The 12,195-nt window shown below is 27.2% G+C and overlaps 2 protein-coding genes across 2 annotated transcripts; one reads left to right on the forward strand and one right to left on the reverse strand.

Annotated features, from left to right (window-relative positions):
* Window positions 1-2,959: 2,959 nt before the first annotated feature.
* LOC113548847 (cuticle protein 18.6-like) lies at window positions 2,960-4,163 on the reverse strand. Its single transcript, XM_026949934.1, has 2 exons — window positions 4,095-4,163; window positions 2,960-3,682 (listed from the first exon to the last, which is right to left on the reverse strand). Exons 1-2 carry the CDS (start codon window positions 4,104-4,106, stop codon window positions 3,296-3,298), a joined length of 399 nt encoding a protein of 132 aa, XP_026805735.1. The 5' UTR covers window positions 4,107-4,163; the 3' UTR covers window positions 2,960-3,295.
* Window positions 4,164-6,455: 2,292 nt separating this feature from the next.
* LOC113560790 lies at window positions 6,456-11,251 on the forward strand. The gene is made up of 8 exons (XM_026966862.1): window positions 6,456-6,529; window positions 8,693-8,826; window positions 9,128-9,270; window positions 9,335-9,473; window positions 9,898-10,097; window positions 10,287-10,540; window positions 10,634-10,838; window positions 11,135-11,251. The coding sequence occupies exons 1-8, from the start codon at window positions 6,456-6,458 to the stop codon at window positions 11,249-11,251; spliced, it is 1,266 nt and encodes a 421-aa protein (XP_026822663.1).
* Window positions 11,252-12,195: the final 944 nt, after the last annotated feature.

Consider the following 12,195-nt stretch of genomic DNA (forward strand, 5'->3'; position numbering starts at 1 on the left):
ACCCAATAACAGTTTATCATTAGGTATGCCATTATTATATTGCTATATTGTAATACATATATTATTTTAAAAAATGTGATTTTTTTTGTTAAATTTAAAACTTAATAAACTATATTTCAACCTTATTGAGATGTCGATAACAATAAGTATACCACTTTTAATTCAGTACAATTCATTTGCTGCTTGCCAAGCTAACATGTCTGCTTGCTCATTACCATGATTATTATTATGTCCTCGTATGTGAGTTTATAAAATTAAATTACATATTATTTACAATAGTGACATAAATACAACAATACAATAATTTAACAATGACCCATATCAATTTTTTCTAAAAGTAACAATATGAAGTAAAACTAAAAATCACATACAAATATTACAGAATTCATATTCCTTATGAGCCTGTCCAGTTTTTGAATCATATACTTATTGGCCACTGTGTTACCTCTACAATTCTTTCAACCATTGTTCTTCCATTTATTGATCCATTTTGTCATACAGTCACATAAATACATAGAATCAGTCATTATTTCTACACAATATTTGTTTAAAAACAAAAATATATACATATATACAGATATGTGTTGCTAAAAACAAAAAATGTGCTGGATACTCAATTAGTCAAGTGTAGTCATCAGTGGTGACTATCATATTAAGATATCTGGCAATCAAAATTTGAGTAGATGATCAATATTAATGTTGAATCTTAATTAACAAGAAAATTACATTATAAACTTTAATTGTTTATAAATATTTATTATGAGACACCTAACATTTTTTTTAAATATCAATATTTTTTGATTAAATTAATTTAGAACGTAATAACTTTTTTAAAAATATCATTTTTGAAAATTTGCTGACACGAGTATATTTCTTAAATTATTCACTCATCATATAATATTGCTACGTGCTCTGACGTCCTAGATAACAATAGTAATACATTATAATAAAACCCTCTACACTCTATTATAGTAATAAATAACAATAAACAACATTAATAATACTGTTTTGATATTTGCACTTGTCTATTTAAGACGAATAGTGAGGCAAAACACCCGAATTCATATCGTAACTAGTACCGACAAAATACTAAGAAAACTAAGAACATTAAGAAGAATAGGCTTAAGGGACCTGGCCTACCGAAATACACCGGCTATAAATTATGAATAATATTAAAATATAAATCCCTCGCTAGGAAAACGAATCACCTTGGTTCATAACAAATTACACAGTAGCTATATGACAGAGAATACTATACATGGACACGCACGGAAAGGGCTACATCCTGCCACGTATGTAACTAGTTCATCGCACATTCGCGGAATCCTAAACCGCGTAAACAGCTCGCGAACAACAAATGAGTCACATCCTTAGACCAGAAGGGATAAAGGAAGAGTAGGAAGGGAGAAACTGACTATTAAGAGGGCCCTGAGGAGGGCTCCGGAAGACGTGATCTACCAGAGCCAGCACAAGCACCTTCATATCACTCGACCCTACGAATCAGTCATTTCGACTTAGTCTAATTTTCTAATTATATGTACTTAAACTAATTTACACATTGATTATTTTGTCAATAAATTCAAACTTTAAAGGATTTACATCAATCTTATTAGGTACCATATTTAACCACGGCTACACCACCACTGCATACCCGTTGCTGATTGGCACACTACAATATTAACAATTTCTGTCATACCTACGTTTAAGTAGCAACATTTTTTTTTTTTGGTCATGTCTATCTGTTACACCCTGTATACCTATAATATATTAATGTACAATTTTACAAATGCGGACATCATGCCACCAAAAAAAAAAGACCAAAATATAATTTATTTTCAAAGATAAACACTGAATGCTGACGACAACAATATAATATCAACACTTTTATAAATACATCCTAACGTATAATATAGTGTAATAAGTAAAATAGGTAGTAGCGTTGTTCTCAGTATTTTATGATTTTGTCTGAATGATCGACCACGGTGCACAATGCACATAATTATGCACAAAAATTATAAATAAATAACATTTGTAGATATAGAAATCGAACGAAAGCTGTCACGTGATAAGGAATTCTTACGTCACACAATAAACTTTCAATAATAAAAAAATATTCTTCATCTATCAATTTATTTATGCGAAAATTATTGTTGATATATAGGTATTAGGTACTAGGTATGCAATAAACTTACGATAACCCGGGACACAATAACATCAACAATATTGTACCTATAACTTATAAGGCTATAAATCAAACTTTCCGAGTGTTGTAACTATTTTTCAGTAGCTACCTCGCATTGGATTTTATTTCATCAACTCGTCCGCGTGGCCGTCTATAGTCTATTGCTCTATTAAAATTTTTTCTAACAAGGCGCGAAGATATTAGATATTTAGAATTATTCAAAATGGGAGAAAATATTGTAGGTTGGATATTGATATATTAGCAGTTTAAATTTAGAATAAACACAATTTGTATTTTAGAATTATTCAACATTAAAAAACATTATCATAAATAAATAATTCTTTACGTACGACTGGATAATATTACCACAACCCAAGACTTACGCTCGCCGACAGGACACCGAGGGCTGGTGTCAGATGTTGTTCGAGCCGAGAGAATAATTTATTTAGATAAAGACCTTATACAGGGTGTGGCTCGTCTATTTGACATTATTGCATTTGCAGTATTATTGAATTTGTTAAATAGACGAGCTACACTATAGATACACATCATATTACTAACTTACTATACAGTCTGTTTTATTGAATATAATAAATGTAATCATGTAGGCGTATAAAAAGTATAAAAAGTAAATTCTATATCAATTGTTAAGTTAAAATAAATATATTGAAATATATATATAAATTTAAAAAAAATGTAAAGTAATGCAATTTTTCCAAATTCTAAATATACTAGTACCTAATCAATATTTATTTTAGTTGCTTATTTCGTCTACCTGGCTAATAATTATAAACGATTGTATTCATTTGTTTATTTTCAGGAATACTTTTTTGGATTTATTTTACTCAAATATTTTTATCAATTCGATATAGTAACTATATGTATACTCACTGAGTGAGTTTACAAATAGTTCTTTCTTCCGCATATAGCGTGCTGTAGATTAACATTCAGTAAATAATAAAATAAAACCTCATGTTTTATAATAACAATGGAGAATATATTATTTAATAAAAAAAAATGTACATAATGTGCATACTAAATAGTCTGTATCATCAACCGCACGTCGGTTTGGTATCACATTTTCCAGTAAAATCAGCGGTTTTTTTTTACATTTCAGTAAAATTTGTACGACGAATGTTCGTACGGATGAAGTGAATCGTAATGATGATGGTAGTCTGCGGTGCCAGAGTACTCGCCGTGATGATTGGGTGCGTCGATCTTTTTGACAACAGCGTTGAAGCCGTGTTCGTGGTCAGCGGTATACTCGACCACGCGGGTTGATCCGTCAGGTTCCACGAGACGGTACGATCCTTTAACGTTACCGTGACCGTCACTCACCTCGTGTTGGCTCTTGATGTCATGCGTGTGAAGATCTTTCACATCGTACTCGAAATTATATGGCTTAGGTGCATGATCGTAGTGGTCGGTGTCGTAACTTTTGTACTCAGTAGGTGGGTATGCAACAGCCAAATGCCCGAATAAAGCGACAAACATTATCATCTGAAATATTCAATTTTCAAATTTGTATCCAGTTGACAATATATTATAAATTATAATATAGGTACGCGTGTATTAATGTGCAAAATATAAATAATATTAGTAAAGGCGATTTATTTTTTTGCACACAGACTGTCTAAATTAGAATCTCCAATGTAATAAAAAATATATTTGAAAGTGTGAATTTATTCGAAGACATATTTTCTTAGTGATGTACAAAATATGTACACTTAAATTTTAAGGTATCAATGTATTATTTAATGATAATTAATATTATTAATTATAAATATGAAAAATAAATAAAATGTTTATGTGTATATTGATTATTGTTTGATAAAATATTGTTAAAATAAAAATTATAATCGTATTTGTTTAAAATTAGTAAATAACAAGTAGGTATACAATATAATCTTACCTTGATAGCCATTTTAAATTTGTTGTAGATTATTACACACTTTTACAGAACACGATGCTTGAAAATAAATTTGGTTTTATGAAAAAATAAATATACTGGTGAATATTGGAACTCTGTTTTCAGTATTTATACTGTAAAACAGTTATAAAAATCCCTACTATACATAAGATTGTTTCCATTGATTAACTAAGAAATGGATCGAGTTACATAAACTCATTAAAGTTAATAACAATTCTATGTACGAAATACCCATCTTCATAATTATTATGACAATATATTACATAATTAATTATACTTCTAAATTTAAAAAAAAATGTTACGAAAAATGAATACATAAACTTATCACAATATATAATAAAGATATGTTATGAGTTTATGACTTATAGTAGATATAATAATATGTGAATACCATAATTTGTTCATTTTTTGGCTAAGTTAAAATAATATTGGCCTAAATTGGGTATCATATTTTACAATATTTTCGTAATATACCTATATCATATAAATAATTATATCATTTTCTTACTTTTATCACAGATCTGTGCTTTTATAGAAATTATTTACAAATTTTACAATTATTAACATAATCATAGTTTTAAACATTTAACTGTGAACTATCACATTAGTTTTCTTAAAAGCTGAATTAATTTTTAAAGCACCTTTGAGAGACGTTTAGTAAACAATGAATTTGATGTATTGACACTAAATATATTAATTTTACGAATTTATTGAACGCCTTACATAAATACATGGGAAGTAGTTTTCAATAGGTGCACCGTTGAACTTCAACAGTAAATGAAATTTATCTAATCGTAAAAATTGATATTTTTGCACTATCTTATAATAAATTTTGTTATGACGTGTTGTCTCTGTCTCTCTGATACTTAATACAATTTACAACGAATAGCGACATAAGCTTTACATATTTTAACCCATTAATACTGCAATATCCTTCTTCTACACTTTTTTAATTAACAAATAATTATAAGTAATTATATTAATCAGTTTTTAATCATCATATATTTATTTTTGAAAATTTGTATTTACATAGTATATGTACCTTTTTCCGCCGTGTAGGAATTAACATACATACCTTTTTTTATCGTGTATAGGAACTAACGTATGTATTTTTTGTACACGCTACTCTCGTGTAGGAACTTACATTCGCCCATATGATCAAATCAAATACAGTAACTCTAAATTATCTACGAAATTTGTTAGCGTTGCAGTATTCATAAATAATCCAACAACAACTTTTTTGTTTTTTTTAGATAAACCTGAAACCATGCCGATTACTTTTTAGACTATGTTATTTAGATAACATATAATACGATAATCATGTAATGATACAGTGTACAATAGTAAAGTTATTCTTATTTTCTCTCAGCTAACACTAAAAGCTTCCATTAACCGAGACAAACTTAATGGCCGGCCTGGACACCGGTACATGCCGTTAAAAGTTAAAACCGTGAAAAATGGCAAGTCAATTTATATACATTATACCCATGACTAAATACATGTGTATTTAGGGCTATAGGTGAGCTGCGATCCGACATGATGTTAACGTGTTGGAGACCGGTGAATTGCGGCCCGGTCATATTTTATCACTAAGTTAATTGCGGCCCGAGAAATTTATTTATTTCGTGCTACCAGTATCGGCAATATCTTATTTAAAGTAGGTATCATAACGTCGATATAGTTCAAACTAAAAGTATTACAGTGTTAGTATGTTTACCACTCTGCAGTACCTATATCTACGAAGACTACAAATTCTGTTTTAGTCTGTTATACAGTATATATTATAAATGCGTTATAGAATTTGTAAATAGTGAAAAATCGAAGCCAATTATTCTCTACGAAGGCTACAAATTTCGTTTCCACATAACATTTAAAAACGATGTACAGCGGTGGCCTTGTAGTGTTTAAGGTTACAAGTGCTTTTTAAAATTATCTCTTTTAAATATAATAGATAAGAGAAAAAGTCCTAAATAGGCAAATATTAAGTAATTCTCTGAAAAAAAAAAGCCATAGAAGACATTTCTTGCAAACCTTCAAAACTTATTCGTTCAGAATTGAAGAAAGGCGATGTATCGACTTTGACAACGAATGATTTATCATTAATTCAACACAATATTCATCATGCCCGTTCATTTGTACACCCCCCCTGCCAAAATTCATTGAAGAATTACATGCTGCTTTGGAGACTATGAATATCAAAACTAACGGCTGTGTAAATTTTCATTCACACTCTTAAATTCATCGTTCTACTCTATAATCATCCTATAACATCTAAAATCTTATTGATGTGTTAATAGAAATTCAATCAGAAACGTATATAAAATGTAGAAGCAATGGACTAAAATGAAGAAAATATGTGAAAAAGAAGCATTTATAAGACAACAGATGACGAAGCTAGCACAAAATGAAATAGAGCAGTTTGATTTCGTTAAATCATTAAGTTTTAAGTTTTTGCCCAACTAATAATCTAAAAAAATTTATTTTACCATAAATTACCATACATTTTGCCATTTTTACATAAATAATAATGAAAAATAAAAAAAACTGATTTTTGGGATACGACTCAGCCAATCTCCTAGTGGTGTCTTCTGGGTAACGCTGATAGGCTGATATGAAGTGATAAATAAAATGAAGCCGCAACTCGTACATGTGTTTTAAATACGGGCTGCAACTCGTACGTCTATTTCATAAACACGGGCCGCAACTCGTACTTAATTTAGGGATCGGGCCGCAATTCACCAACACCGGTATTTAGCCGGACTGGGTCAAAAATTTCTACCAGGAAAATAAAAAAAATCGGCCCACTTATACACTCAAAAAGGTATTATACTTAAAAGTCCGGTAAAAATATATTTTTAAAAATTATATATATGTAGGTTATTATATATATATATATATATATATTTATATATTAATGTACACTAATTTGATTTACATTAATAATTATTAAATAACGGAATAAGAATAACCATTTACAAATATTTGCTCACCTAAATTATAATATTATATTATTGTATAATATATTTACGGTTCCTTTTTTTTTTTTAAAGTTATTTACATTTTTGTATACCTACCTAAATAAAACAAAATATTAAGAAATTACAGTACAATTATTTCAAAATACGATTTTTGTTAATTTATGAATTCTTTTAAATATCCCAAAAACACAATAATAACAATAAAATATATAGATAATAAATATGTTTTTGTTTTACACTTATTTTTAAAGTGAAATTGGAACTTGTGTTTCTTACTTATAATGACATTTTCACTAAAAAAAAATTGTTAGATTTAAAAATATTAAGGAAGACTGAGCGTTTGCCATAATAACCAAACTATTATCCAGAAAAAATCACTTTTAAAATCAAAGAAAGCTAAGATAATGTGTGTGATAAATTTGTAATTTACGACTTTCGAATTAAAGTGATAATCTATAACATGATGTAATATGGTTAGTCCTTAGACCTAAGTAAATATTATTAGGTGACTTAACTTAATAACTATTCAATTTGAGACTTTTATTCCATCGGACTTTTGTACACCGGACTTTTTTTTGCCAGATTTTTATTCGGGGATTTCTTTAAAAATAACCTTAAAAATAACGTCCTTACGAGTACAAGCGGCCCACCGGGAAACTACCAGTATCCCGCCTGCCCAGTCAAGCCCTGGTATTTAGCCATGCAAGTAGATACCTACATAATTTGGATGTATTTCTAAAAATAATTCGGTTCCTTGGATGACCGCGTGAATAATCAAGAGTTTACTATACATTCGTGTTTACCTAATAACTCATTAATTTCGTACAATATATTATTATTTTAAATTATAATGTATGTTTTTGGCCTGGCCGGAACTTCGCTCGTTATACAGCTCTAATAATCCGACTTACACATAACTCATAAGTATATCGTATAATACTATACTTATGTAGGTATCTACCGATCCCAAAAACCATGATGCGTGTGATAATTGGAGATACACATTCGATACCTTGTCGTACATTGTACGACCCAGTACAATTCTCCGGAGAATGGAGATAAAATTCACCCGTCAGACTCGTTACAATTCAAGTCCCATTATAAAATGTATTGAACAAAAAAATTACATAACTCTTAATGATATAATAATATGTACGCGTATAATATTAATATGCCTATTATTATAATATGTTTCTAGATAAAATATAAAATTTCATAATCATATAGCCATATATAGGTACACGTTTACTTTTACCTTGTTTATAACTATTTTAACATGGCAATTGCGTGTCTATTTCTTGATCGTTTTTTTGATTTTTTTTCTGTTTTATTTAATAAGACTATACAATTCTCCTGAAGTCTTGACGCTTAATTATAGCCTATAGAATACAATTTTTTATATTATTTTACTACTATAGGCGTATTAAGTATTAACAATATTAGGAAGATAAAATATATTTATTATAATATTATTATTATTATTTTTTTTTATCATTTACAGCTTTTTTTAATCGTGGTACTTTCTGAGGTTATTAAAAAATATACTTATAACTTTTAAGGATTTATCTGAAAATGTGTATTTAAGTGCTCTCTTTCATTCAGCAAAAACTCCATTTCAAATTTCAATACAAGATGTCAAGATCATCCAACTGAAATATTTATAGTAGTGGTACCTCTTAGCGTGAAATTGGTGAACACACTGTATAATGTATATCATATTACTATTTTAAACCATGGTTAGTACTTATAGTACTTTGTAGTTAGTACCAAATACCCAATATACCTATAGTAGTAAACTAGTAAATACTCTAGCATATTCCAAATATAAATTTGAAATTTATATTTACTAGTCATAGATAGACTATAATTTTTCATATGTATTATATTTGTATATAATATGGTCCATTCATAAGTGATAATACCTAGCTCGAAAAATTCAGTTATAATTTATTTTATTTTAATAAAGCTTTTAGTCTTGGACAATGGAGAAGTTACCCAAAAAAAGTTGTAAAAAATCATTATTTGATACTTTTCTAGAAGAAATTAACAAAGAAGAGTTAGAATCTGATCTTCCAAGTAATGAAACATCTATTGAAGAAACTATAATGATGGATGTTGAAAATTCTCCAATTAATAACCAAGACACCATTTTTAATGAATATAATAATTGTGATATTATGGTAAAGTATTTCCTTAAAACAATTATTAAACAAAATACAAATAATATTTTTGATTTTATTATAGTTTAAAGCATTTGATGATGCATTTGAAACTATGTATGGTACTAATGAAGTGAGCTTTATTCACATTCAGAAAATATCTGAAGAATTCCAAGCAAATTGTATACATATGATAAATACATTTAAAACCCAAAGTGAATCACGTAAGGACTACCTTGTCATTCAATATTTTAATTTTGAATGTAAATTTTGTTTTATTGATTTTATTATATTTTATTTAATTACTATGGACTATTACTAGTTAATACCTTCTCTTGTAAGCTGTGTATATGAATTTGTGCTAACTTGTATAGATACATAGAGGCGCCAGGTTTGAAAAAACTTAATGAGTACCTTGGTATCAGAAGTATAAATGTGCAACTTAGGGGATAGGGCTTAGCCCCTAGTCAATACAATTTCCCTGTAAAATCCACTATTCTGATGGGTGCCTAATACCCCATAATAATTTAGCCCCGGGCATTTATGTACATGTATTTTTTATTACCTTTCTCTCACTTTTGTTCACAGACCTCATACATTTTTCTAATTTTAAATACATAATTTACATACTTTATTTTTTTTTTCAAGTTGAAATCGAAAAATCCAAGTATAATTTACTGGAAAACGAGTCTGCTACTACTATAAATCAGTTACAATTGGAAGTCACTAAACTAAACTGGCAACTCAAACAACAATCTTCATTTAGTTCTATTATTGGGTCTACACTATGTTACTATCTATGGAAAGCAACACAAATATCTTCAGTAATTGATATGGTTTTACAAAAAGTAATTATATTGTCCAATTGTGATATGAACAACGGAAAGTATAACTAATATAAATATAGATACAGCACCTATGTTATAATATCATAGGCGCAAAAAACTCAAAATTCTTACTTACTTTCTATTTACTTCAATGCACTATAATTATGTCAGTATTCGCACACTATTATATTTATATTTGAAATATTCTAGGATAATATAACAAGTATGGCTAAATTTATAACTAATATACTTAGTGGTTTTATTAAAACATATAATAAGCAGATGCCATCAATAAAAACAAATGAAACACAATTTGTGTTACTTATTTTGAGAATACTAGCTAACCTAACAACCACAAAAAGTGGTTGTCACTTTTTTTCACAAGTAAATGATGGAATTAATATTACTAATCTTATTGTGTCTTTGGTGTTGTATACACCTCCCTCACTTGATATATTAAAGAAGTAAATATAAGAACTTTTATTATTTTTTTTGCATACAAAACTATTGTATAAAGGCCTACATTTTATAATGTTAAAAAATGTTTTTTTCTTTAGTACTTCTTATTCAATATTGTACAATGTAAGTATTCAATTTAATGGATACTTGCTTATGAAAAACATTAAACTTATACAAACATTACAAATTGATATCAAAGAAGCACTTACCAAGAACAACAACACAATTCTGTTTTCTTTAAATTTACTATTTGCTTTAACTAGAAAAATGGATAGATCAATGTATATGATTTTTAAAAATGAAGTAAGTATTATCTCAAACTGTACTAAAAATTAAACAGCATCAATTATATCTCAAAAGTTAAAACAATTATCATAAAATAATTTACTGTAGTTTTATTTAATTTATTTTCTGGATAGAAAATGTTATAATGCGTTTTTTTTCACTTTTTAAATGTTTATGTATGTTTTATCCTAGTAACTAACCATAGTATTTATAAGTATAGTATATACAATATACATAACAGACAATAAATTAATAAATAATTTTATTTGAGTATAAGAATTGATAACTAGATATGTTATATATATTGTACGTAGATCAATTTACAAGAAATACTCAAATTAACAAAATATACTGAGACAGAATCAATAGCCAGACAAATATATGATAACATTAATATTGCAAGTGAAAAATTTAATGATAAGTCTGAATAACTATTGGATAAATCTAAAATATTTTTTTAATATTCACAAATAAAATATGGAATGTTTTTTTTTATTAACATCAAATTTATTTAGTATATTTACTTAATAGTAAATACTATAATTTAATAAATAATAATGAATTTGTGTTATATGTTTATTTAAATAAATATTATATTTAAGCTATTTCAGCTGATTCAGCAATCATCAAAAAACCTAAAAGAAATGCTTTATTTTATTTATCATTTGTTGTTTGAAGTTTCATTTAAATAAACATAGCATAGAATTAATTATATTATACTTAGTTATAATTACATGTTTCTAATAAAATTCTAAAATTAGTTTTAAAAAGTGTCTGTTTTTGAATCTGAGCTTAGTGATAGCACAATAGAATTTGTAAACCATTCCTTAAATACTAAGTACAATAAATGAGAATATCATATATAAATATATATTTTTTAGATTTGGTGATGTGTCATTACAATACTGTAATTAAATTTATAAATATAAAACACCATAGCCATGCTTATAAATGATTGTATTAATAAATTTAACCTTTAATCTCAAATTCCAAGATTTGAATAATTTTTATAAGACTTTAATGTACATATAAATTTTTCTGTAGTAATTTCATACAACTAAAATTGATTCTGATTCATTTGAACTGTTTTATTTTTATCACAATGATAATGTCATTCTCTCATTTTCCTCAAAATCTAAAAATAAATATGTGTAAATACAATACATATCTATAAAATTGGATAATTTTATATATTTTATTACACAATGATAATAATGATAGAATAAATGAAAATAATAATAATATTTTAAGCAAAAACTAAAAGAAAAATTCAACTTTTTATTAAAATGTTGTATATATTTATACTCATAATTTGAATTGAACTTAAACTTCAATATTAACATTCAAGAATACATACATTTGTATTAACAAACAA

The sequence above is a fragment of the Rhopalosiphum maidis genome, chromosome 1 (genome assembly GCF_003676215.2).
Source record: "Rhopalosiphum maidis isolate BTI-1 chromosome 1, ASM367621v3, whole genome shotgun sequence".
Taxonomy (NCBI): domain Eukaryota; kingdom Metazoa; phylum Arthropoda; class Insecta; order Hemiptera; family Aphididae; genus Rhopalosiphum; species Rhopalosiphum maidis.